Raw genomic sequence first — 27949 nt, 5'->3', positions numbered from 1 at the left:
TTAAATTTATATTTCTACAAGACAAATTCTTATATCCAAGTAGACACATGCATGATTCTTTGCCAACTACTGGGGTGGAAAGTGCAATTAACTCTTACGACAGTGGGTTGGGCACAAAGGTGGCGTTTTCATTGGCTGCAAGGCCAACCCCACCCCTTTCCCATACTTAAGCACTGCAGGCTCGCCTTTTGACTCACTGCTGGGCAGGAAAGGAAGCTCATCAGGCTCAGTCCTGCAAGGTGGAGCACAAACATCTGAGAATAAAGCACAAAAGAGAGACTTGATTAAAGAAGAAGCAATGGACCTGATCCCAAACTTCTCCATGGAAACCTGGATACTCCTGGCTACCAGCCTGGTGCTCCTCTACCTGTAAGTAAACTATCCAGGCTCCTCTCCTCAGTGATTTGGACTTGGGAATATGAAATGGATAGTTCTTTCCTCTCCCTATTTGGAAAATCCAAAGAGAAAATGAAGGGAAGGCTACTTAAGTGTGGGATGTTACAAAGACCTAAAGTGTTGCTGTTGGTCCTCTAAAGGGATAAATATGCATTCCTCTTCTACTGAACTCCGCATTCTGTGGATAGGATGATAGAATGACCTAGTTAGATTTACAGTATCCTCTGGCTGAGTCTCAGTTTTTCCCCAGATTAACCAACCAGAGTTTAACAAAAGCAGATTACAAATAACTGTACATGATGGGAGGCCTCTTCTGCAATATCTCAGGATTGTGGTGATGGGAGGAGCTTGTGTCATCTTTGCCTGAGTCCTCTGCTGCAGGAGGTATATAGTGTGGTCCCATGTGCTCAATAGTGCCACAAGGACATATGTTCAACTATGTTCATAGCAGCATTGTTTGTCATAGACAGAACCTGGAAACAACCTAAGCTCCCTTAGACCAAAGAATGAATAAGGAAAATGTGGTATATTTACACAATGGAGTACTACACAGCAGGAAAAAAAAACGACATCTTGAATTTTGCAGGATAATGGATGGAGCTAAAAAAAAACATCATTTTGAGTGAGGTAATACAGACCTAGAAAGACAATTATCACATGTACTCACTCATAAGTGGTTTTTAAACATAAAGCAAAGAAAATCAGCCCACAAATCACAATCCCTGAGAATTTAGACAACAATGAGGACCATAAGAGAGACATGCATAGATCTAGTCTACATGGGAAGTAGAAAAAGGCAAGATCTCCTGAGTAAATTGGGAGCATGAGGACCTTAGGAGAGTGTTGAAGGGTACGGGAGAGGCAGGAAGGGAAGCAGAGAAAAATGTAGAGCTCAGAAAAATCAATAAAAATAACTTTAATAAAGGATAAATGCTCGTAGCAATGTGGAAATAGAAATTTCTATGATAGAATAGAAATAGAATCTCAAACATGGTTTTATTCTTTGAAGAAAAGTATTTAAGATATTGTGGCAATATCTTTCCCATATGATCATGCTTTACAATTAATTGAAAAAGTTTTATTTCATTCTATTTGATCCTAGAACTTCTATGAGATATGACCAGCAGTCTTCTTCCAGAAGGTTAAAGTGGGGCTGTTGCTCTCAGTATTTGTGACAACTGATTGTATAAAGTGATTTCATCTGTTTCTAAGTGAGAAAAATGCAAGCATAATGCATAAGCAAATGCATGGGATAGATTGTGTGTGTGCTTTGAAATAAATTTCCTTAGCTGGTTTTCTTCAGTTCAGCAGTTTCTGCTGTGCTGTCCATCAGGTCATGTGAATTTCTCAGAGTAGGTGGATAAGAAAGAGAATGGGCCAGTGATGACATAAACTCTACCCAGGTATGGGTTAGGACAGTCATTTTCAACCTATGGGTCGTGACCCCTTTGGGGTCAAATGACCCTTTCAGAGGAGTCACATATCAGATATCCTTCATATCAGATATTTACATTAAGAGTCATAATAGTAGCAAAATTAGAGATACAAAGTAGCAATGAAATAACCTTATGGTTGGGGGTCACCACAGCATAAAGAACTGGATTAAATGGTCACAGCATTAGAAAGATTGAAAACCACTGAGTTAGGAGGAAGCATAAAATATTCCTCTCCTCTCAAGGAAAAATTCTCAGACATGCTTGTGGATTTCAGCCCCCACTGAAGATCACTAGAAGGACAGATCCACTGACGTCCACTCAGTCTCCACATGTGGAAGTATTCTAACCGGATTCTCACATTAACAGTGACATTTAGGGAGAATTGTAAATAACTTACTTTAGGAGTTAAAGCCAAAACAATCCATCTACTTTTTGTGTTTCGTATTTGTGGGCTTGGGGAGTCTCTCACAAAATGTGGAGGTAAAAATAAAGATCAAAACTAGTTGTTGACATTGACATTTTTGTCACTCCAACCTGAATGTTACAGTTTCTGTGTCTGTAACTGGCAAGCCTGCATAACACACAGTAGTGATCCCTAAACTTGACCTCCCACTTCACAGGTACGGAACCTATACACATGGGACTTTTAAGAACTTGGGGATTTCTGGACCCAAGCCACTGCCTTTTGTGGGAAATGTTCTTGCATACCAAAATGTAAGTGTTGCTTGAGCACCCTGCTTGACTCATGGTTGTGAAAACTGTCTTAGTTCCTTCCATTAGGAAGGCCAAATCTTGGATTAAAATTCTCCGATTTTACTATTATTGTCTTTGGAGCCTCTGGTTCGTGCAGCTGATCAGCTCAGACCTCTGTCATACCTGTTCTCATGTTGAGAACTTGTTCAGATTTGTGAGCCTCAAACGAAAATTTGTTTTTTTTCCCCAGTACATATTCTACCAAGAGACAGTAATGCCTCCGGACTCTTTTCTAAAATTTACATTTGTTTGTTTGTTCAGTGTGTGTGTGTGTGTGTGTGTGTGTGTGTGTGTGATGTACACACAAAAGTAAGAGAATCACTGTGAGACTTGGTTTTCTTCTACCTCACGATCCTGGGATCAAACTGAAGTCAACAAGCTTGGGTGGCAGTTGCCTTTACCTACTGAGCGATCTCACTGGCCACGTTTGTTTCCATCGCTTAAAACATCACTTGGCGAAAGTTTTGCTTCGTTTCGTTGTTCAGTTTCAAAAGTGTTCTAGCCGCCTTCTGTTGCTGAGATCAACCGCTCAGAACAAAGGAGGTGGGGAGATGAGTTTGCTTCCTAGAACCCACGTGGCACCTAACAACATCCGTAACTCCAGTTCCAGGGGATCTGACAACTTCTTGCCTCCTTAGACACAAGGCGTGCACACAGTACGCATGCGTACATGCAGGTAAAACACCCAAATGCATAAAATGCAAACAAATCTTTAAAACAAAGCATCGTGAACACTGCAAATTAGGGAGAGGTTTCCTTTCATCTTACTGGTAGTGATTCATCATTGACAGATGTCAGGTCAGGAACCTGAGTCAGAAACCATAAGGAACGCTGTTTCCTGACTCTCTTAGGCTCCTGTTAAGTATCTTTCTTATACAGCCCAGAACTACCTGCCCAGGGGACAGTGAGCTGGGTCTCTTATATCAATTAACCATTGAGATAAGCCCCCACAGACATTGGCTTCACAGCCCAATCTGATCTTGAAGACTCCCCTTCCCAAATTGTTGGTTCTGTCCAGTTGATAATTAAAACAAACTAGTACAGGAAATAAGTCACAGAAATGCTTAGTTTGCAGTGCTTCATAGTTGTGGCATTTCTCCATCTTTCTGCATTCAGTAGGGACCCTGTATACGCATTTTTCCCTTGCTGTTTTCTCACTCAACTACAAGTCTGGGACTCACCCACTCTCTAAATTAAAAGAGGTCTCACGTTAGTTCCAGTTTTTAATTCCTCTGGTGTTCTAGAGAGAGATTATGAGGTAAAGAAAAGGACTCTAAATATGGAAATACACAATGACACCTGTTCCTGGGACACTCCCTTGTTTTCACCTAGGTTCTGTTTTCTCTTCACCTAAAAAAAGGATATCTCAGGGAGCTTGAGCATTTAGGGATGATGTGGGGAAGCAAACACAATTGTGAGAGACATGGTATTTACTATTATTCACAGACAAGAGTAAGTGGCCAATGTTGGGGGAAACTCTGAAAGATTACAAGGCCCCCATTTCAAATATCTCCTATATTCTCTCTCCCTCCCACTTATACACCTTGTAATAAGGGCCATCCTCTTTTTGTCGGTGATGGATAGTTAGCACGACTTAATGAGACTCAAATTATTTAGATATAGACAATCCGAATAGAGACAAGAGCAGTCTTCTTAAAATAATAGTCAGGAGCAACAAGATGGCTCAGTTGATAAATGTGTCTTCCACCAATACTGACTACTTGAGTTTGATCCTTGGAACCCACACAGTGAGAGATAAGAACTGACTACCATAAGTGGTCCTCTGTTCTACACACACCAAATAAATAAATGTAATAATAATAATAATATGTTTTAATTTTCTTTCTGTTCCCAGGGGTTTTGGGAGTTTGACAGACAATGTCATGAAAAATATGGAAAAATATGGGGGTAAGTGTTCTGGAAGCCTCTATTGGTTTTACTTGAAATGATCACTTATCTCAGTGCCTAGAAAACAACCATAGCCCACAGCCTCTTGAGTTGAGAGTATGATTATAAGGATCTCAGAGGTTTTTCTTACCAGAGGTCCCATGTGTCTCCAGGTATCATGTTCACAGACTGAATTCTTCTGATAAAAGTTACATATTTTAACTTTTCTCTCAGACTTGATCACCCTGGAATGGCTCACCTGATTTTTCTGTCTGGTGTCTGGCTATTCAGCTCAATATTCATGTTGTACATCACCCAGATTTTAAAAATGTTCCCCTTTATTTCTAGTTGTGATTTTTGTCAAACTATTTTGTGTTTGCCCCTCCCTGAATGAGCGACTTTATACTTCATTTCATGAGACTCCTGTGATATGTGGTCCAAATTCCTGACTTGAACTAGGAGCACATACAATCGTGTATTGCACAATTTGGATTATGGGTCATGTAACATCTGGGTCAGCATCTGGGTTCTGAGTGTGCCAGAAGCAGAATCCAGCTGGTTTGGTTGAATCCTCTCTGCTTTGCCGATGCAGGTTTTATGAAGGCCGACAGCCTGTTTTGGCTATCATGGATCCAGAAATGATCAAATCAGTGCTGATAAAGGAATGTTATTCTACCTTCACAAATCGCCGGGTAGGCATCCATTTCTTAAATTATTCTAACATCTACTCATGTATTTATGCATTAGTTGGATGTTTTGGTCTTCATGTTACTTTGTGTATGTGTGGGTGGGTGTGGGATGTATAGCATGTGTATTGTAGATGTTTAGTATATGCACACGTATGTAGATGTCCCTGCCTGATACATACAGGAAACCAGAGAAAGGTGACAGGTTCCCTGCTCTTTCACTCTCTCGTTCTCTTATGGTGTCTCTCACTGAACTTAGAGTTAAGCTGGCAGCCAGAAGCCCTCGACATTTTTCTGTCTCACACAGCAGGGGTTACAGGCATATGTGGTCATGCCTTTTTTATTAATGGGAATCTATGTTTATTTTCTTCCTTATCAGCATATATTTATTTTGAAAAATAATGAATTTTCTTATGACATTTCTTACCATATATAATGCACTTTATAAATATCTTTCCATTACCATCTTACATCTCCCTTTCCCTCTCCCTCATCTCTCCCTCTGGTCTTCTTCCCAAATATACCCCCTTCTATTTCCATGGCATTTAAAAAATCTAATATAGGTATGGCATATAAGAAGAAGCTTGTGATGTGTGTTTCTGAATCTGGCTTATTTCTCTTAACATGATGGTGTCCAGTTCCATCTAATTTCATTCAAATGATATAGTTTTCTTCTTCCTTTTGACTGAACCAAACTCCATTTTTGTGTGTGTCCATTTCTTTATCCATTCAACTATTGATGGGCACCTGTGACAACTAACCTTGATTGTCAACTTGACATATGCTAAAAGGGGGGGACTTCAATTGAAGAATTTTCTCTGTCTGATAGGCCCATGAGCGTGTCTGTGAGGCATTTTTTGATTGTTAACTGATGTAGAAGGGTGCAGTCCACTATGAGTGATACCATCCCTATGCAGAATGACCTTGACTGTATAAGAAAGGCAGCTAAACATGAGCCTTGGATCAAGCCAGTGAGCAGCATGCCTCTGGTGGTTTCTGCTTCAACCTCTTGGCTTGAGTTCCTCTGTTGGTTTCTGCTAAACCTCTTGAGTTCCTTACTTGGCTTCCCTCAGTAATAGATTACAACCTGTAAGCTAAAATAAACCCTCTCCTCTACAAGTTGCTTCTGGTCATGGAATTCATTTATCACAGCAAAATTCGAACTAGAACAGTATCTAAACTGATTCTACACCATGGCTATTCTGAATAGAACCACCAAAAACCATGGGTGCTCAGGTATCTCTGTGGAATACTGAGTTCAGTCTCTTCACTTTTATACCCAGCAGTAGTGTAGTGGAGTGTGTGGTAGTTAAATGTTTAGGCTGATGATGTTCCTCTATATTGGTTTCTATGGTGGCTGCACAAATTAACACTCCAACCAGTAGTGCATAACAGCTCGTTTCCAGCATATCTTCACTACTGTTTGTTTAACAGGAGTCTTTCTGTAAGGAAGTGGGAGAATCTTGTTTGAAGGATGCAAAATACCTACTTTTAATTTTGTGGATTATGCTGTGGTGATGTGTCTGAAAATTCATTCCATAAGCCTTCTTGTTGGTTTCTTGTTTACCTTTACTAAACTACAGTTTTAAATTTTAATCTAAGTCTGAGATCTGTTTTGTGTTATGCTTTACAGGAAGTATCAGATTTAAGGCAATTTTTTTCCCTTTTTATTCCGTCTTTCTAGTTTTTCTGACATAAATGAGTCACTTTTGCACCTGGGGGAAAATATCTGGAGTCTGGGAAGATGGATCAATGTATAAAAGCTCATAGAATACAACCTGTGTTCAGTTCCTCATAATCCATACAAAAACTGGACATGGTAACACATACAGATGTATGAGGAGATGGAAGTAGATACGTAATTTCCAAAAGCTTATAGGCCAGCTGCCCTGGTCTAACACTGGGAAAAAGCAGACTCTGTCTCAAACAAGGTGAAAATTTAAATACCAACATCCAAAGGTTGTCTTCTGATCTCTACATACTTCATAGAATGCATATGCCTGCACCCATACAGAAGAAAGTATACACACACACACACACACACAGAGAGAGAGAGAGGGGGGGGGGAGGGAGGGAGGGGGAGAGAGAGAGAGAGAGAGAGAGAGAGAGAGAGAGAGAGAGAGGTGAAAGGGGACCACATTCTGGTGTGGAATCATATCAGATTAGACTACAAAGAGTCAATTCATTAAACCAATGATTAAATGATTGTATTGAGGACCAAGAAAGAATGAAAATCATTTGGGGCTGTGTCTGTGGATGAACTACTCATTCCCTGTTAAGTACCATAGCCCTGGGTCTGTTCCTCCTATAACAGCACATACGCTTGATTGTTGTAGCTGCCTTGTGACTCCACATGGGGCATAACAATTGGTTCCTCTTTATTTTCAGAATCCTTTCTACCTTTTCTTTCATTGTCTTTTTATGCAAATTCAGAATAAGCTTATTGATGCCTAGACATGAAAACCCCACTTACCTATGCTATCAGAAATGAATTAAACCTTTTGATAAATTTGTATAAAATCACTGCTCTTAGAACTTTGAGTTGTATATGTACTGCCTACATACATGTGTCCATGTGCACATGTGCAGAGGCAAGTACAGAACATTAGGTGTCAAGTTCTAGCATTCTGCCTTATTCTCTTGAGATAGAGTCTCCCATTGAACCCAAAGGTCAATGCTTCATCTTGGCTGGATTTACCAGTGATCCACCAGTCTCTGTTCTCAACACTGGAGTTATGGCACATGTAGCCATAACCAACTTTCTCTAATGTGGGTGCTGGGGATTCAAACATGGGTCTTCATGTTTGAGAAAAAGTTCTCTTAATTGATGAGCCATCTTCTTTGGAAAAGCTATCTGGTCCCAAAATATTATACGTTTCTTCATTCCTTCAAATTTTGTTTGGTTCCTTTCACCATCATTTTTACAGCTTCTACAGTACTATACATTTTTGTTAAATTCAAACCTAAAATATTTCATTTTCTTTTTTATTTATTGTGATATAAGTATGGGTGTTTTGCCTACATGTATGTCTATGCAGGGTGTTTATGTTGAGCATCTATGGAGCTAGATGAGATCAGCAAAACCCCTGGAACTAGTTACAAATGATTATTAGTTGCCCTAAGGTTTCTGCAAATTAGATCCTGGTCCTCTAAAAGAGCAGTTAGTACTCTTATCCATTGAGCCATCTCTCCAGCCTTTGGTATTTCATTTCTTTAAAATGATTGTCAAAGTGATTTGTGTTTCTTGTGGTCTTACCTACTGTCACCTTAGAAATTCACCTGAATATTTATTTATCTAATATCTTACAAAGGCGTTTGGACTCACATAAAAAAAAAAGTTGAGTATGGCCACAGGTATAATAACTTCAGCATTGGAGACAGACAGGTGGATTCCAGGAGCTCACAGCCAGCCTACACGAAACAGTGAGCTTCAGGTTCTGTGAGAGACCCAGTCTCAAGAGAGTACGGAAGCATGACAGCGCAGGACACTTGATGTCCTCTTCTTGCCTCTGCACATGCACACATGAACATACATGTGTATACACTGAATGAAAAACACTAAAAACATTGGTTTTTCTCTAAGTTTATTCTATGTTGAATTCAATTTTAATACAGCAGGTAAAAACAGGCGAATTTTTTCATTCATCAAATGCAGAATGGGCTCAATTTAAAATACAGAATGACAAAAAATATCCACTTTTGTACTGAACGCATGTTTTCTTTTTTGAACGTATGTTTTCTTGGGCCTAAGATTCAAGAAGATAGTGACAAGTCTAGCATAAGGTGGGAAGAGAAGTACAATCATCTACACTTAAGAAAATCAGCAAGAAAAATATTTTACTTTGAATTACATTATTTCTTCCAAATAATACCTAAATTTTTTCAAGCACTGTTATTGCTTTCTCAAATCACTTTTATCACCCCTTTACCAAGAAGCTTCTAATATGAATATTTGCAGTTTATCACTGGTCTGTCTTTACAAGGCTGTCAGTTGTCATCAGTTCCTTTCTACTTGGCATACACTGGAAGAATGGGCCAGGTCTTGTTGCTATCTAGTTCCCCTGAAACAGCTATGTGGAACTTCTATAGAAGTAAGGAGCTAAATTATAAAGTCGTAGAGTCACATGTTTTGGCTGAATGACTGTTCAACCCTCCCAGGAGGTGGGATAATTTTAGACAAATATTCACTGAACATGTTACATTAACCAACTATACAATCATAAATACTTTTAAATAAATGATACCTGCATTATTTTTTTACAACTGTAGAATTTTTCAAGCTTACATATGGCAACACCATTTTTGTTTTGGTTTTTAGGTTGTGGGTCCAGTTGGGTTTTTGAAAAAAGCAATCACCTTATCTGAGAATGAAGAATGGAAGAGATTAAGAACATTGCTGTCTCCAACCTTCACCAGTGGAAAGCTCAAGGAGGTAAAGAAGTAGTAAGTTCTTCATTGGAAACATGAAGAGCAGATCCTGGGGACAGGTGGAGTGGAAGATCACAGCTCTTTTCCAATCAGTGTTCTCTGGGTTGAAACTTCCTAAGAATGTCATTTTGTGTTAATGGGACCTCTTGCTTTGTCATTGGGAAAGTTGTGTCCACTGGGATCTGAGCTCCCTCATCTCACTATGGATGGAATTTTGTTTTGTGTGTAGATGTTCCCCATCATTAACCAATTTGCAGATTTGTTGGTGAGAAACATAAGGCATGGAGTGGAGAATGGGGATCCCATCAACACGAAAGAGTAAGTACTAGCACAGTGGTTGGGGTGGGTTGTTGTGTTAGAAGCATTTCTGTTACTGCAACAAAAATGACCAGAAAGAGAAAGGCTTCATTTCAGCTTATAGTTCCGTGGGGTTACTTGTCCATTGTGGCAGGAAGATGTGGTATCAGGAGCTGTAGTCCAGCAGGCGATACTGCATCTAACATTAAAGAAATAGGAAGCCCAGCCCATATAGATTCAAGATCTGGCTGTAGCAACCTACTTACTCTAATGAATCTCCACCTCCTAAAATTGAGAACTTTCCCAAACAGTACCATAGGCTCAGACCCAAGTGTTCAAACACATGAACTTATGGGGGACATTTCACATTCAAATCACAGTAGTTGTTAGTAGTCACTATAACTGCCATCTAGGGTGCTGAAGCTCCTATTGTGAAGATGCCTCAGGAAATAGACAGGAGTGAGTTGTTGGTGTTACAACTGATTACAACAACTCAGTCTTCTGCTGAGGTTGAGACCTTATGACTTATGACTTAACATAAGTCTTATGTTATGTTATGACTTAACATAACAGCCTTATGACTGTAATAGGCCATCTGAGAAAAAGGGCATCTCCCAGGAGAAGGTAGGATGGCCATAGATGAAACGATGCCACTTCTTTTTATGGAAGCCTTGATTAATCTCTCTATCAAGTGTTAATTTGGAAATTGTAGGAAACAAAATAGATAGTTTAGAAAGAAAGATCATCATTTAAAACTCTTCTGTTAGTGTAGACTCCATGAAAAATAGATAGCAGAGAAAGCATTTAAGTCCTATTAGAACACAGTGTGTGCATCGAGAAAGTTAAATGTAGAACTTAAATCAATTTCTATCTCATCCTGGGCTTATAAAGAATATCAGTGAAGCAGTAAATACTCCCCAGGATCAGCGAGATGGCGCAGTGGGTAAAGGAACTTGCCACCAAGGCAGAGGACCTGAGTTTGGTCCCCAGGACCCACACAGAGGAAAGAGAGAACTGACTCCCACAAGTTGTCCTCTGAATGTACGGCATGGTACAAGTGTGCTCACATAAATGCACACACACGCAGACACAGGCACTACACAGGAGCAGGTGCACATGCATGTTTCACCCCGAGTCGATAAATGAAAATGTAACCAACCCACTATTTCTTTTTTAACCCATATTCAAAGAGTGAAGTCCCAGTAAGGAAGTAAGCATTGCCGCTGGATCATTTTCTTGAATAAACTAGGGCCTTTTGAGTTATTCGAGGAACACTGATAAAACATACAGCTCTCTTCATGAATAAGGAACATGTGGGCACATAGTGGAGGTTTTCTCTGGTGTCTTTACCAGGAATATTGCTGATTTTCACAACATACAGCAACACTTCTGCCCTTGCAGTACTGTCAGCTCCCTGGTACTCGGAAAGGCTAATCTGTCAGTACCTGGAGCATGTGCCGTGCTCCAGGAAATTAATAACAGTTGTTATGTGTTGTGCTGAAGATGAATTGGCCCTGGGCACAGATACCAGTGATGCAAAATTCCTGACATAGTGTTCTCTTTCTTAGTCCCCTGGGCATTGTCCTATTGGGACTTCATGCTTCCTAATTCTTTATCACCAACACTTCATCAACACTTGTGCAGTTTGTCTGATTCTAGATCTGTCTCTTTCTATGACCCCATGCTTCCTGATGTCTATTTTATTCTCATATCTACTTCAGTGGTAAAATTCCCTGAAAAGAAGGAAAGTTAGGGGGAAAAGAGTTCATAAAATTTCACAGTTCCATGTTCCAGTCAATGTTGTTACAGGGAAGTCAAGGCAAGAACTTGAAGCCCCTAGTTATATCCCCTGTGAAGAACAAGGAGAAATACATTCACATTTGTGCTCAGTTTACCATTTCTACTCTTATGCAGTCAGGGACTCAAGCCCAGGGAAAGGTACTGTCCAAAAAGGACTGTCTCTTTCCACATTCACTAGTGCAGTCAAAGCAATCCATCACAGACATCCCCAAATGTCAACTTGAGGCAGACAACTTCATACTGCAAATCTCTTCCAAGATAAATATAGATGGTGTCATGTTGGCAACTAAAGCTAACCCTCACCACATCCACATCACAACCCAGTGCAAAAACAGTGTTAACACCGTCTTCTGATCAACTTCTTACCAGAGAATGTGATGGAGGCCTAGATCCATCACAGAAGGGGTCCTGGCAGTGCCTGCCATGCCTTGGCTTGTGAATTTACTCCCAAGTTATCCATTATGTATGTTAGAAGAAATAAGAGGAGGCATAGATGTTAATTTCCATGTGTCTCTCAATTCAGCATCTTCGGGGCCTACAGCATGGATGTGATCACCGGCACATCATTCGGAGTAAACGTTGATTCCCTTAACAACCCACAAAATCCCTTTGTACAAAAAGTGAAAAAGCTCTTAAAATTTAATTTCTTGGATCCATTCTTCCTCTCAGTGAGTATGTGAACTACCATTTCATTATTTGTTTTTTCCCATGTTTATTGTTTGATGGTTTCATACATTTTATACTGAATATCAGTCATTTTCATTCCCCTGATCTTCTCTCCCCTCCTCTCTCTCTACTACTGATTTTGTGAACTTTCTCTCACATGCATTGTACATGGCCCATTTAAGTGGGCTGATTCATGAAGATATTCACAGTCATCACTATAGCTACAGAATACTTTTGGCAACTCAGAAACACTGCATGTTTAGCTGTTGGCTCCCTGCCTTCCTCTGGTGTAAGAGACATTTCTTGTAAATGGAATTGTATAATTTACCATTTTTTGTTTCTGGTTTTCTGTATGTTTTCAAAAGCTCCTGTATCTTGAAGGATGTTTCAGTATGTCCTTTCTTTTCGAGGTTGAATTTTTTATTGTTGGACATTGGAGTTTTTCAAAATTATGGCTGTTATTAATGGTGTTGCTCTGAATATTCTTATTCAAGTTTGAACAATAATTTTCATTTCTTTTGGACATATACTCAAATGGAAGTGATGCGTTTTATATTAATGTTTAGTGTAATATATGGACTTAGACTGGAGAGATGGTTCAGAGGTTAAGAGTACTTGCTGGTCTTCCAGAGCACCCAAAATAGTCCCCGGAATTCATGTCAGGGGAATCACAGTCATCAGTAATTCATTCAAGAGCACCTTCACTCAGATGCACAAACACACATGCAGGCGCACACACTTACATGTAATTAAAAATAATAAAATAATAACAACAAAATAATAAATTATGCTAAGTGTTTTGGGCAGTGGTGGTGCAAACCTTTAATCCTAGCACTCGAGAGGTACACACAGATGGATCACGGTTAGTTAGAAGCCAGTCTGGTATACAAAGTAAGTTCCAGGACAGCCAGGGCTACACAGAGAAATGCTGTCTCGAAATAAATAAATAGATAGACAGACAGACAGATAAAGATAGATAGATATTGAAAATATAATGTAATCATATAATTTTGGAAGTTCCTTTAAACACTTTTAAATATTGGCTTATCTAAAAAATGTTTTGCATCTATGAACCTGCTTTGCTCGTTTTCATTTGTATTGACATGGCTCTATTACACAGCAGATCATCTGCTGTGTTAGTTTGATATCAATTTGATCATGGGATTAAGGGCACTGTGACCCTATAGAGAATTTTGAAGATGTTTGACTTCTCTGTGTTTTGGAAGTATTTGGGGGAAATTGGCATTGGATCTTCTGTACTCTTGGAGGAATTCACCACTGAAATCTTCTGGTCTTAGGTTTTCCATGATTATTAATTCTTTCTCATATTGTCACAGGTCTATTACACATGTTATGCATCTATTTTTAGTCAATTTCTATAGTTTGTGTATTTCTAGGAATTTGTACATCCTAGCTTAACTGTAACTCAAGCAATTCTTATAATTTTCCAATTAACAATAGAATAATTTATTATGCCCTGTGTTTTTGATTCCCCCTAAAACTTGCACTATGCACACTAGTAATTTGAGTAATCACTCTATTTCTAGAACGATGCCAGCTAACAGTTAACTATTTCTAAGGATATTTTTGAAGAAGCAACTTTTGCTTTTGCTGATTTGCTCTGCCTTTTGTTTTAATTTTATTAGTTCCCACTTTGGTCTTAACATCCACTCCTACTCTGCGCAGACTGTATGTTTCTCTCTTAATGGTACTCTTGATAAAGTGTTGCAATTAAAGATCAGGTTTTTTCAACACTCCAATTTTCTTCTGAATGCTGTTTTGTCTCCATCTTCATAAGGGTTTTCTTTATTGGTAGTACTATTATTAGTGTTGATGTTGTTATTACTTGTGTACCTGTATTAGTAGAGCTGCATTGTGAACATTTGTGGGCAAGATGTGGGACTCAGGTATCTCTGTCTACCATGGGTTCCAGGAAACTACTTAGGTTCCACGGGAAAGGATTTGCCTTCTGAGTCATCTCACAAATCCCTAAAGTTGTTTATACCATGTGTGTGTGTGTGTGTGTGTGTGTGTGTATGTCTGCCTGCCTTTATCTGCCTACCTGCCTGTCTCTCTGTGTCTACAATGTACACACCACATCCACACTCTTACATACAGGTAAAAAAATAAAAAAACTTGTATGTCATTGCTCATTCTTTCCACCTTGTTGGAAACAGGTACTCACTGGCTTGGAACTTCACCAGGTAGTCTGGGCTAACTGGCTATTGAGCTTCCAGGAATTCATTGTCTCCACTGCACTTGGCTCTTAGCCTAGGTTCTGGGAAGTGAACACAGATCCTAACACTTGCAAAGCAAGCATTTTACCCACTGAGCCATCTCACCAGTCTTGAAAGTTCTTTCTTGAGCAGTGGACTGAAGCCTGATCTATCCAAAAAGACCTTGATCTTTTTGGACAAGACAAAAAGACATTACAAGGGAGAGAGGTCAAGGAATTTAACCCTGAAACCATTCAGCAGGCACCATTGATATCACCTCTATGTCAGTGCCCTTTCCCAGTCAGTGGTCTGGAACCTGAGAAAAGGGGAAGGCTTGATTGAGGTCCTACTAACTTTTGATGTTTTGAGTGTCAGAATAAATGTAATTATTCCTGGTACACTGTGTATTTTCACCATGGTTTCTCCTTTCTCTCCCCTCTAGTACTCTTTCCATTCCTTATCCCAGTATACGATGCACTCAAAATGACTGTGTTTCCAAATGATGTCATAAGCTTTTTTAAAACTTCTGTAGAACAAATGAAAGAGAATCGCATGCGAGATAAAGAAAAGGTAATATCTGGTCACACGAGGCTATTCATTTATTGATAAAATGTTAAGGCATTTGTTTGTATGTTCCACATAATTTTAAAAATTAGACTAGGTTAAGAACAGAGGAATTTTTATATTTAAAAAAATAAAGCATTGGGAATAGAGAGTTAAAATAAGTCAAGATGAAAGCATTTAGAATCAAATGATACATATTATGACTGAACTACCATTAAATTAATATTTTTGAGATGAGAAATTCACATGCCAGAAAAATTTTTTGCATTTGTGAGGTTATAAATTAGTTAAGGGGATTATGGAAAACTTTAAGGATATAACTCAAAAAAATTAAAGTTTGTAAATCCTTGGTGCTGAGGATAAAACTCAGGGCCATATGCATAGTTGGCAAACACATCGTCCTTGAACAATGGCCCAAGGTGTCCTGGGTATCCAATTCAACCCTACGATAGAGCTATATGTTGGGAACAGAATTTGTCACTTCAGTGTTAGATCAGGAGATCCCAGGGTATCAGCCATCATTAATGGCTCATTTCTTCAAGGATTAAGGTCTTCTGTGATCTTAGTTCACATCAGGAGGGAAAGATGAGCAAACATCTAAAAATTATAACTCACATATATTCCAGCCACCTTCCTGCTGTTCATATAATGATATAATAATAAGGGTCAAATAATAACATAAACTTGTGTAGGAGACAGATGTACTCCCACATTTATTGAAGCTATCTTAAAATTTTCAAAGACTATTAGAGGAATGGACTTGAGTGTTCTATCATGAATAAAGAATAAACATCTGAAAAATACGTTTAACCTGATTTGAACAGTTTACATTATATGTTAGTATGTAAATATATGTGTATGCATGTATCAAACCCATTGTGCCCATTGATATGTATACTTTTTATTTTTTAAGTATGACTTAACATAATTTTTTAAATAAATGAGATGAGACGGCTGAAGAAATGACTCAGCAGTTAGCAGTTGGCCCATTCTTGAAGAGAACCAGAATTTAGTTTCCAGTGCCCACATTTTAGTGAGGCTTGGGGTTCATCTCATCCTGTACATTAGCTTCATGGACTCCAGTCCCCACTTCTGGCATTTATGGGCACTCACACATGCACACACCCACACAGAGACACACATAAAAACAGAAATAAGAATGATCTTTTTTAAAAATGTGAGGCAAAAGTTACCATATCCTTTCCTAAAAGGAAAAACTTTTCTATTTAAACATTACTTTCCAGGAACTTTAATTCACCCACTGGTAAAACTTCAGTTCCAAACCTATTATTTTATAAATGTTCCCCAGAATAATCTATTTTAAGTTATCTGGTGCCATTTAGTGTCTGCTTTATTTTTAGCTTTTAATTTTTGGAGACATGGTATAACTGTGCAGTTTTGCCTCTTCTCAGACATCTTGACCCAAAAGCTGGGAGTACAAGTATGTGTCAACCTGCCTGGCTGGTCTCAACTAAATTTGAGCTTCTTCTGGCTTGAAGTGGGCACCAGGCTTATCCCGTTATCCAGGCTTTGTTACATACAGCCTGGGTTCCAAAATAAGGACGTCCAACCATCATAGGGACAAGACTAGATAAACCCCAAGATACTACTTGCTGGAACATTTCAAGATGCTCAGCCCAAAACTACTGATGAAATTTGGAAATGGCACAAGTTTCCTCTATACAGAAATGGTTCATATAGAAGGACGTAGACTAAAGTCCAGAACTTCTTTCTGTGTGAGCACACATGTGAATGGAAGGAGACTATCAGGACTGTTGAGGACCTAAAGGGTCAAGAATAGCAAAGACCAGAGCTGCTGGACACATAGCCAGAGTTCACAAAAAAAAAAAAAAAGCATGCTGCTCTCCAAAGCTGATATGTGGACATATGTCCTTACCACTGGATCTAGTACTCTAGTGAGATTTCTGGTCTGAAATAAATAATTTTTTTCAGAAGCATAGGTAGTTCTGCACTTGTGACCCTCTCTGACAACACAACTGACTTTGCACCTTCCAAAACTATTTTCTTTCAGCAAAGATTGGATTTTCTTCAGCTGATGATCAACTCCCAGAATTCCAAAGACAAAGAGTCTTATCACGGTAAGCAAAGATGGTATCTACTGATGTGGAACCACAAAGACAGATATTTGTTCTGGAAATAGGCAGGGGGTTACCCAGGCAGATGAATATTTCCACAAAATACAGTGAATATTATATATTCAGACAGAATAACTTTCTAAAAGCACAGGATTGTTACTGTGTTCAAAGCCTGAAGGGAAGCCATGCATATGCAATTTAGAACTGGAGGTCATCAGTGGTCTCTGCATCTCATGCAACAGAACCAATACCATCTGGGCCTCGTCTAGACCTACTGAGTCAAAAGTTCTGCCTGGAGATTTGTATCTAGACATGGAGCAAAAGGAACAGCCCCACATTGGTGATGGTCATTGGAAACCTTGATTTATAGCCACGCTTTGATTTCCTGTGTAGTTGATAAGGAATAGGTGGAGAAAGCCTTGGAACTAGACACATATCCCACTACTCTTAGTAGTTTTTCACCTACTCATTTTCTCATCATGGATGGCTTTGGAGGAACCACTACAGTGATAGTTGGAGAATAATGGCTTTCTAATTCCATCCTATCTTATGCTGCTAGTAGTCCCATTGTAGGGGAGAGAGCTATCTGCCATTTTGTTTCATTGTTTTCTTTTTTCTTTCTTGCCACATTCCTTCTTTTGTTTCTTCTTTCCCCACTTTCTTCCTTCTATCTTCCAACTTCTCCTCCTTCTTCTTCTTTTCTTTCTTCTTCTGCTTTTTCTTCTGTTTCTCTCTCTCTCTTTTTCTCTCTCTCTCCCCAACATACTCATAATCATACATTAATCCTGTTCCCTTCCCATCATAATTTACACTGAAACACAGATTCAATGACATTTGTCCAGTGTATAAGCCCTTGCTTACGAACTCTTAATTCCTTTTTAAGCTAATTAAATATTGATCCATTAAAATTAAACAGCTTTGTATTTCTGCTTGGCTACTACAGAGAGAGCAGAGTTATGAGTTTTTGCACATCTACTTTTATGCACTGATAATTTTCCTGTTGCTGTGAGAATCATAAATCTAAAGGAGATAGAGTCTAGTTTGACTTGTTGTTCAAGCTGATAGTTAATTCATTTTTGGAGACTTACAACACATGGGATTAGACATGGTCACAGGAACAGCATAGAGTGACCAGAAAGTGTAGTCAGGCTACCAAACCTCAAGGTCCCATCCCAGCAACCCAGTTCCTGCAAGGAAGCTACAGCCTTCTTCACAAGCATCATTGCCATCTGGAGACCAAGTGTCCAGACAAATGAGATTGAGCAGACAAATGAGATTGAGAGGGCACTTGACATTCAAGCCAAAACAATAACATAAGCTTCATGTTCACTAGGACAAAGAATCTGACTGGCCATCTTCCCACTGAGAACACCACAGACATCATAGTTAGCAAACAAGAGCTCTATAAACTCTGCAAACATTCATTTTCCACTGTTTATTTTTCAGTTTTGAATTTGCAATGTTAGCAGGTTGTTTGTTTCTAAAGGTCCCACTCCACCTCTTGCTCAATGCCTAACTGTTTAGTGCTTAACTGAGCTGAGCTACTGTGCAGATTAAAACCCAAGAGGAAGAGCAGCTGTTTTCAGGAGCTGTGTGGTCCTGAGCTGAAGCATAGAGCAGAGTGGGGAGGGGGAATACAAAGCAGATGATATTCAGCCGTGATTGAATAAGCATTGCTAACCTTATTTTATGGACACTTGTTTTGTGTGTTCCATTCTTCTGGTGTTTTTTTTTTCTCCAGCTACACTAGTTCATTGTTTAGAATGAGGTCAGTCACCACCTCTGTAGCTTCTTAATTAGCATAATTTCTGTTATCAACCATTTGGGAAGACTAGAAATTCTAGTTCATCGAGGAAGATTGTTCACAAAAACATCACTCTGCATCAAAGTTGTTATTTTGGTTTGAGAAATGTAAGCTTGCTTGGAGATTTTGTATTTCATTTTCACTAACTGGTGTGTAGAGTCCGCTGACTACACTTTGAGAATTTTTAATACCATTGACATGGATTACCTAAAGTGTATTTAGTTCACAGATCTATTAATGTTCCATACACTCAACCCTTTGTATTGAATGCTCATTCAAAGTGCTTCAAGCTAAATTTTACCAAGACTAATTTCTATTTTATTTATAAAATAGATTTCTTGGGGCTGGCTTGGATGGGTCAATAGTTAAGAACACTTGCTACACAGGCACAAGACCTTGAATTTTAATCCCCAGCAACTACATAAAAAGCCAGGCATGGTTAAACATGTATCCCCATGCATCTGAAGGAAGAGACAGAGGGAACGTTAAACTCTGACCAGTCAGTACAGCTGACAAAGAAAGCTTCCATGTCAGTAAAAGACCCTATTACAAGGAAATAACAAAGAAAATGACAGAAGAGGACATCCATAAAATCACAGTGGCATAAGATTGTGAACAATGACTAGTCAAGTGTCTAGACAGTTCTGCTGACGTCTGTGAGACATTATGCTCTTGCCCCCAACACCACCAAGTACTGATACAAATACACCACTACACAAACCACACTCATATACACGCACACATACCACACTCACACACACTCACACACACACCACTTATACAGACTCACAAACAGTTATACACACACTACTAATGTACTTTCACATGCACACTCACAAACACATGCACATCACATGTATCGTTCATTCACGCACACATAATAATTTTTAATAAAGCAGAATTAAAGTTTAAATGTGCCATACTTATCTGTCTGTAAAGAAGTACTAGAAATTTTTTATTCTTACAAAGAGAGGAAATAAATTGAAGAAAACACGTAGATGTTTTCTATAATCATACCCAGCCATCCAGAGGTGTGCTAAAGACACTGCCATACTAAGTAGACATGCTTTTTCTATAGATTGCAAAAGTATGGTGCTGTTAAGGGTGTTGGTATGAGGAGCAGATGGACAAGGGAAATATAGACCTTAGGGAAACTGTGTTAAAATGACTTTTCCATTTTATCCCCTTGTCAAGGAATTAAAAATAAGCCTGATATTACCATGAATTGTTTTTCATGTTCTCAGTAGAGATTTGTAATTTTTCTTTGGGTTGCTCCTCATCTAAACCATGATTTATACTCACCTCCTTCACCCAAAATGTATGTCCTGGACTGATGAGATGACTTAGTAGGTAAAGGCACTTTCTGCCAAGCCCAAAGACCTGAGTTCAAACCCCAAAACACAAATGGTACAAAAATAGAATTCACTCTTGCAAGTTCTCCTCTAACTTTTAAACACATATTTTGGCTTGCTAGACTCTGCACACACATCAATCAATCAATGTAAAAATAAGTGAAATAAAATGTTTTCCCTTTCCCTCCAGGTTTATCTGATCTGGAGATTGTGGCCCAGTCTGTTTTCTTTATTTTTGCTGGCTATGAGACCACTAGCAGCGCTCTTTCCTTTGCTATGTATTTACTGGCCACTCACCCTGATGTCCAGAAGAAACTGCAGGATAAAATTGATGTTGCTCTACCCAATAAGGTGAGGATATGGGACCTGGAATGGGCGGTCTGGCTCTTTTTCACATTAGGTGAGAATCTTTGCACAGGGCGATAAGCATCGATTCTTTTTCCAGTTCTATTTAAGAAAGATCTGAAGAGATGAGTGAATGGGAAACAGGCATCAGACACTGCTTTTAGGATTGTAACATCTTTATAGATGAGTGTTGGTACATCTTCTTTCATTGTCTGTCATTAAAAACTACCAAGAGACAACCACAAAATCACAGTGGCATGAAAGTGTGAGCATTGGGTACTCAAGTGTCGGGGTTGTCAGCTCTGCTGATGCTGTGGAGTGTGCTGTTGCCTGCTCACACTGTTGTCTGAGTGTGACTGGCCTTGGCTGGGCTGAGCTGGGCAGACTGATTTAGCTCTGCCCCACACATCTCTCTCCACTCATAGGTGGCCTGAGTCAAACTCTTAACCCAACATTGTGATCTGTCCAAAAGTCCCATAAAGTAATAGTCACATGTTACCCACATTGGTCTTTACAAATCTACCTAAACTGAGAGGCTGTGGGGTGTGAGGATATGTAGTCTGCGGAAAGGGCTGTCTGGTCTGTCATTCTCTTCAGAGCTCACAGGAAGCCCTGAAGGAACAGCCAGAAGGCTGGACCAGCAACATAGAATAGGACTGAGTAATGGATCCTGTTCTCACTGTGATTTTTACCATGGTCAGAACTGAGCATTTGATAGCAATGGCTTTATCTGTCTTTTGTTGTATTTAGTATAGAATAGACTGTTAACACCTCCATAGATCACTTACTGTTTTTGTTTTTGCTTTTTGCTGTACAACCATGTTGCATGCTTTTATTTAATTTTAGACTATTTTTAATTGAAAAGAATTGCATCACTTTTCCTCCTGCCCTTTTCTTTCTCAAGCCTCTCCCATGCCCCAGTTCTCAAGTTGATAACCCCCTTTTGATTACTATTGTTGCATAAATACATACACATGTTTTTATGTATGTACACATACACACAATCTGCTGAACTCATTTTTGTTGTTTGTGTATATATTTTATATATGTAAATACTCTGCATTTGACAAGCAATAAGAGGGTTCATCCCTGAGAAAGGCTAATTCTTCCTCCTCCAAAAGTTATTAGTTGCCTGAAGTTGTTTGCCTAGGAGTGGAACCATGTGAAATTATCTCCATCCATTCACAAGTCCATTTATACTGCCACTGTTCTGGTCTTCTTTATGCATACATTTCTAAGAAAGACTGTATCACAGCAAATTTCCTCTTACAACCTTTCTACCAACCTCATATTCTCCATGTTCCCTGAGTTGTAAGTGCAGGAGCTGTAGTGTAGATGTATCTATGATCCACTGATCTCTATATTGTGTCCAGTTTCTTATAATAATCTCCATTTGATGTAAAGAGGGGCTTCTTTGATGAGCTGTAGTAGCTATGAAAGTTTGTCTTTCAGCCATTTTAGATTCCTCTGTCGAGAATTCTCTGTTTAGGTCTGTACTCCATTTTTTATTGGATTATTTGTTCTTTTGATGATCAATTTCTTGACTTCTTTGTATATTTTGGAGATCAGACCTCTGTCTGATGTGGAGTTAATGAAGATCTTTTCCCATTCTGTAGGCCGTCGTTTTGTCTTGTTGACCGTTTCCTTTGCTTTACAGAAGCTTTTCAGTTTCAGAAAGTTCCATTTATTAATTATTGCTCTCAGTGTCTGTGCTTCTGGGGTTCTATTTAGGAGGTGGTGTCCTGTGCCAATGCGTTCAAGTGTACTTCCCACTTTCTCTTGAATAAGGTTCAGTGTGGCTGGCTTTATGTTGAGGTCTTTGATCCATTTGGACTTGAGTTTTATGTATGGTGATAGATATGGGTCTATTTTCATTCTTCTATATGTTGATATCCAGTTATGCCAGCACCATTTGTTAAATATGCTTTCTTTTTTCAATTTGATGTATTTTGCTTCTTTGTCAAAAAACAGGTGTTTGAAGTTGTGTGGATTAATATGTGGGTCATCAATTGACTCTCATCTGTATTTTGTAGAATTTCACATATATATGTGACCTCTCTGCAGAACGATAACACTAACTGTGGCATGTTGTTGTTGAGTGTAATTGTCATAATCTATTAGTAATGGTTCCTGGCATAATAAAGAAAAAGTATTACATGGTAATGCAGAGGATTCAAGACCCTGTGTTTGGGATTATCCTAAAGGATTGCTTCTCAATGGATTATTGAACAGGTTAAAGAACGTGAGTTATTAAAATGCCAGGTAGTGATGGTGCACACATGTAATCCTGGCACTCAGGAGGCAAAGGCAGAGGGATTTCTGTGAGTCTGAGCCCAGCCTGGTCTACAGAGGTAGTTCCACGACAGTTACACAGAGAAACCCTATATCGAAAAAGAAATAATTAGTAAATGGTAAAGTTTTTTTTTATCAATAGCAGTTATTCTGTGGAACTCCAAACACTTCTGCAATACTCCATAGATAAAAATAATTCAAAATATTAATTAATTAATCTCTCTCCCTCCTCCTCTTCCCCTCACTCCCCCTTTCCTTTCATCTAGGCACCTGCTACATATGATGCCCTGGTCCAGATGGAGTATCTGGACATGGTCGTGAATGAAACTCTCAGATTGTATCCAGTTGGTGGGAGACTTGAGAGGATCTGTAAGATAGATGTTGAAATCAATGGGGTGCTCATTCCCAAAGGGACTGTGGTGATGGTACCGACCTATGCTCTTCACAAAGACCCAAAGTGCTGGCCAGAGCCTGAGGAGTTCCGCCCTGAAAGGTACAGAGACCCTAGAAAGAGACACTATCCAAGACTGGACTAATTGAAGCATGATTTATTGTCTCATGGTGTTAACAATATGCTTGTAGAAACAACAATCTGTCCGTCTGTGTCTCTGTATCTCTACTTGCCTGTTTTTTCTGTCTATGTAAACTTTCAAGAAAGTATATCATCTGCCATTATTTTCTCAGCATGATCTTATGTTTTATAATATACTTTTCATTCATCTCAGACTTTCCTTGCCATTCCCATTAGCTGTTCTCATCACCTTTAGAGAACATCTGCATCTCTCACTTGACTAGACACTGCCTCCTGGATCTTCTGTTATGGGTACAATAGTGTCACTGTGGGCATGGAGTCCCTCCTCCATTGTGCTTACAGCAGCCCTTCAGAAGACAGTGGAACCCATGGGGTCTTACACTCCTGTCTCTAGCTGTCATCCTAGCCAGCTCCTTTATACTTAGTGACTCTTCTAAGGCAAAGTCACCTGCCCATCTAGAAACCTCCTTCTTTGGAGATGCCTCAAGCTGATTCTTCTGAAAATTTTGGAGTCAAAGTCAGCCTTCAGTCATGGTTTTACATCTAAAAATACTATTTTCTTGATCTCCTGTTTGGTAACCAAAGCAGACAATAGAAGTCTTAGCACTGAGGCTAAAAATCAAAGGGAGTTGTGATCCAGATATGTACTGATAAGGATTTTCTATTGTCAGAATACATGCCTTAGTGGTTGTGGCATGCCTGCTGCCACCATAATATTTACTGAGGGCTTCAAGATGCATTCCAGATGACTTATGTGTTCCCTTCAGTCTCAGCAATTCTACTTCCTGTGGTATTGAGACTATATAAGCATCAATCATTGGTTATATTTATGATGAATTTTTGACAGTGAAGCAAATAACACATGCCTACTTCGTATATGGAATACTCCAAACACTGATAAAAATCCAAATATTAATGTAAGTCTACTAGAGAGAATGGTTGACAAGTGCCCGAAAGTAATAGATAGAAATTATATGTTCAGCATTCTAAATGGATCTCTGTGTGCTCAGTAACCATTCATCCATGTCAGCTGCTACACACACATCATCCACAACTCTCTCTCAGCTGCAACATAGAATGTGTGTATATGTATATATGTATGTATAACATACAATTCATAAATACTTGAGAATCTCTTTCAAAATATGTGTTACAGTTTGAAATACATAACCACATAACAATTATCACCCTTCTAAAATCTTTATTCTTCTCTTAAATATTTAAAAATTATCAAATTAAAATAAAATGTATCTTCTCAAGGACAATACAATGCCCAATGACACATTTAAAGAAAAACATTGATGGTACCACACTGGAGTGGCTTTGTATATTTTCTATGATATCTGACTTAAGTACTCAATAAAGAAGGAAGGGAAGTAGGAAAAAGCAGAAGAATGGGGAAGAAACAGAAGCAGAAGAAGAAAAAAGGGATGGGAGGAAGGGAGGAATAGAAAAGAGAGAGATAGAAAAGAACAGAGATACAAGGAGGTAGGGGAAATGATGGAAGAAACAGAGAAGGAAATGAATAAAGGGTAGGAGAGTCGAGGAAGAAAGAATAGAGCTAGCAAGAAAAAAATAAAGATTGTGAAAATAGTCAAAGAAAGAATTGAGCAGAAAGGAGAGAATTATGCAAGGCAAAGGGAAAACAAACTTCCAATAACATACTTCCAGTTGTGGTATCCTCTGAACCCAATGAGCACGTGGCCAGAAAAAGTGGTACTTGAGGCAAGAACATGCTTTCCTTCTATTGGCCTCATTTTTGTATGTCAGATTATGAACATATTACTGGGCTAAATGCGCTTTACTTGTTTAAGGATAAATTTTCTTAAACTGGGTGTGGTGGCACATGCCTTCAATCCTGGCACGTGTGAGACAGAGGCAGGTAGATCTCTGAGTTCAAGGCCAGCTTGGTCTATATAGAGAGTTTCAAACCAGCCAAGACTACACCGTGAGACCTTATCTCAAAAATAAATAATAAATAAATGTTCTTTTGAACATCTTTGACGTCATCTCAGAATGACTATAAGCTTCTCCGTGGTAAAGAGAGAGGGAGAGTCCTGTAGCCTAAAATTTCTACAATATATCTCATATGCCAATGCTTAGGAAACGTCACGAAAGACAGGGAGGACAGACTGTAGTGGCTAGAAGGTGGGGAGGTGTGCAATACACTGTCTCTTGGACAAGACATGGCCATTGCCATTGTAGGCACACAGCATCTGTGACTTCCTATAAAAAAAAAGCTTGTGTGTGTATGCGGATAGTACACCACACACACACGCACATGCAGACTCACACGCACACACACACACACACACGAGCACACACTCAAAGACACACAAAGAGGCATGAAAGTAGGAGGTGACTAGTAGGGAAGAATGGAATGGAAGCAATGGGATCACAGTGTATTGTATACAACTAAGAACTGTCAAAATTTAACTTTTAAAAAGGCCCCAAGCAGAATTTCCACAAACAGCTCAGACAAGTAGCATCCTGCCTACTAAGGCTAGGCTGTGTGTATGTGTAAGAGATATCAAACAAGGAACTGCTACGAATTTTATGCTTTTCTAACTTGTCTTCATCTACTCCTGTGGGACCAGGTTCAGCAAGAAGAACCAGGACAGCATCGATCCTTACACATACCAGCCCTTTGGGAGTGGACCCAGGAACTGCCTTGGCATGAGGTTTGCTCTCATGAGCATAAAAGTCGCTCTTGTCAGAGTCCTGCAGAACTTCTCCTTCCAGCCTTGTGAGGAAACTCAGGTCAGCGTGCTTTCCCAATAAGTCACATACAGTTTGGTTTTCTTAATTTGGACCCTCTATATGCAGAGAAGAATATGCTTGCTCATTTTTTAATCTACTCTATGAGCCAAATAACTTCTTTTGTAATATCTGTTGAGGTTTGGAGCTTCTGGATTCAGGAGGTGGGGGACTGTATCTTATGCAGAGGCTGAGGAGTAGTTCATTCAGGAGAATGCCTGAATTATAAGCATGAAGGCTTGATCTTTGTCTGCAGACCCCAAATATTTAAAAAAAATGCCTTCTAAGAAATGATAACAAAGAAAGGAAAAATAGCTTTCATGTGCACGTAAAGAGTATTTATCCTTGATGAATCTCTTCCTTGCTTCTGTGCTTGGTGACCCTTCATTGCTTTGCTCTTACTGTGTTTGTTAATTCTTGCAGATCCCTTTAAAACTAAGAAAACAAGGATTTTTTCAACCAGAAAAATCCATTATTCTAAGGGCTGTATCAAGAGATGGAACCCTAAGTGGAGCTTGACATAAAGTCCGTTATGAGACTGCATCCCATAACTCCAGATGCCAGCTGATTCTGTGAGAAAAATGCAGAAATCAAGATGACATTGGTTCTCTTCATGTATGGGGGACTCTAGGCATTCATCAAATTGCTCATCTCCTCTAGCCACCAAAGTTCAAAAATCACTCGCTTCCCAAAATAGAGAAAAGCAAGAACATTTGTATCTGTGTGAGAGTGTGGTTATTTTTTGCTTGTTTCACTTTTGGATTGCAGTGACTAGTTGGTTGTCTTTAAAACAATGTTATATAAAAAAAAACAGTGTCATATGTATCCCAGGCTAGACTCAAAATCACTATATAGCAATGGATATCTGAGAATCCCTGACATCACCTCCCAAGTACTGAGTTATCATCCTAAACTACCATGCCCAGCTAAACTGTCACCTCACAGAAGAATGGACGGTTCTATCATTAGATACCAATGCTGATTTATTTTGATATTTTTGCATCTGTGTGGACAAAGCCCCCAATATGCAAGCAATAACATCAGCAACAGTATCTCTAGAGCCCCCAGCAAAAGTGGAACTGAAATAGAATTATTTACATCAGTAGTTTTGCCAAGATTACCCTTCTGCCTGCCATGTTTATCTGTCTTACTTAGGGGTTCTATTGCTGTGAAAGAGCACCATGACAAACTGCAACTTGGGGGAGGAAGTGATTTATTTATCTCACAGCTTTCTATCTACCATTCAGAGAAGTCAGAACAGGAATACAAGGCAGGAATTTGGAGGCAGAAAATGAAGAAGAGGCCATGGAAGAACACTGTTTACTTTCTTGTTCTTCGTTGCTTGCTCAGCCTGCTTTCTAAAACAATGTAGGACCACCTTCCCAGAGGTAGTGAAATTCATGGTGGACTGGGCCCTCCCAAAATGCTCATCAAGAAAATGCACTACACACTTGCCTATAGGCCAGTCCTTCTCTGTTCTAAACAGTCAAATTCATAGAAACAGAAAATCAATACCACTTATGGCATAAATGATAACAATTTTTAGTTATGAAGGAACCACAAGTGTAAAGAAAGACAGTACTGAGCACACTGGGAACAAGCAATCACTTTAGCTGTGAGACTTCTCCCAAGTTCACTTTGG

The 27949-nt window shown here is 39.1% G+C and overlaps 1 protein-coding gene across 1 annotated transcript; it reads left to right on the top strand.

Annotated features, from left to right (window-relative positions):
* The first annotated feature begins 210 nt into the window (after positions 1–210).
* LOC121446030 (cytochrome P450 3A13-like) lies at positions 211–27019 on the top strand. The gene is made up of 13 exons (XM_041648330.1): positions 211–369; positions 2453–2546; positions 4441–4493; positions 5065–5164; positions 9477–9590; positions 9816–9904; positions 12207–12355; positions 15008–15135; positions 17162–17228; positions 20572–20732; positions 23285–23511; positions 26148–26310; positions 26731–27019. The coding sequence occupies exons 1-13, from the start codon at positions 299–301 to the stop codon at positions 26824–26826; spliced, it is 1512 nt and encodes a 503-aa protein (XP_041504264.1). The 5' UTR covers positions 211–298; the 3' UTR covers positions 26827–27019.
* Positions 27020–27949: the final 930 nt, after the last annotated feature.

This window comes from Microtus oregoni, unplaced genomic scaffold (assembly GCF_018167655.1).
Source record: "Microtus oregoni isolate MIOR12 unplaced genomic scaffold, Mior012 000003F_ref0000135, whole genome shotgun sequence".
Lineage (NCBI taxonomy): Eukaryota > Metazoa > Chordata > Mammalia > Rodentia > Cricetidae > Microtus > Microtus oregoni.
Note: the sequence above shows the minus strand (reverse complement) of the source record. Positions and strands in the feature narration are given on the sequence as shown.

Coding starts and splice junctions, on each gene's coding strand:
- LOC121446030 (XM_041648330.1), top strand. CDS start 299: ATGGACCTGATCCCAAACTTCTCCATGGAAACCTGGATACTCCTGGCT. Junction 370..2,452: donor AGCCTGGTGCTCCTCTACCT/GTAAGTAAACTA, acceptor CCCACTTCACAG/GTACGGAACCTATACACATG. Junction 9,591..9,815: donor CCAGTGGAAAGCTCAAGGAG/GTAAAGAAGTAG, acceptor TTTTGTGTGTAG/ATGTTCCCCATCATTAACCA.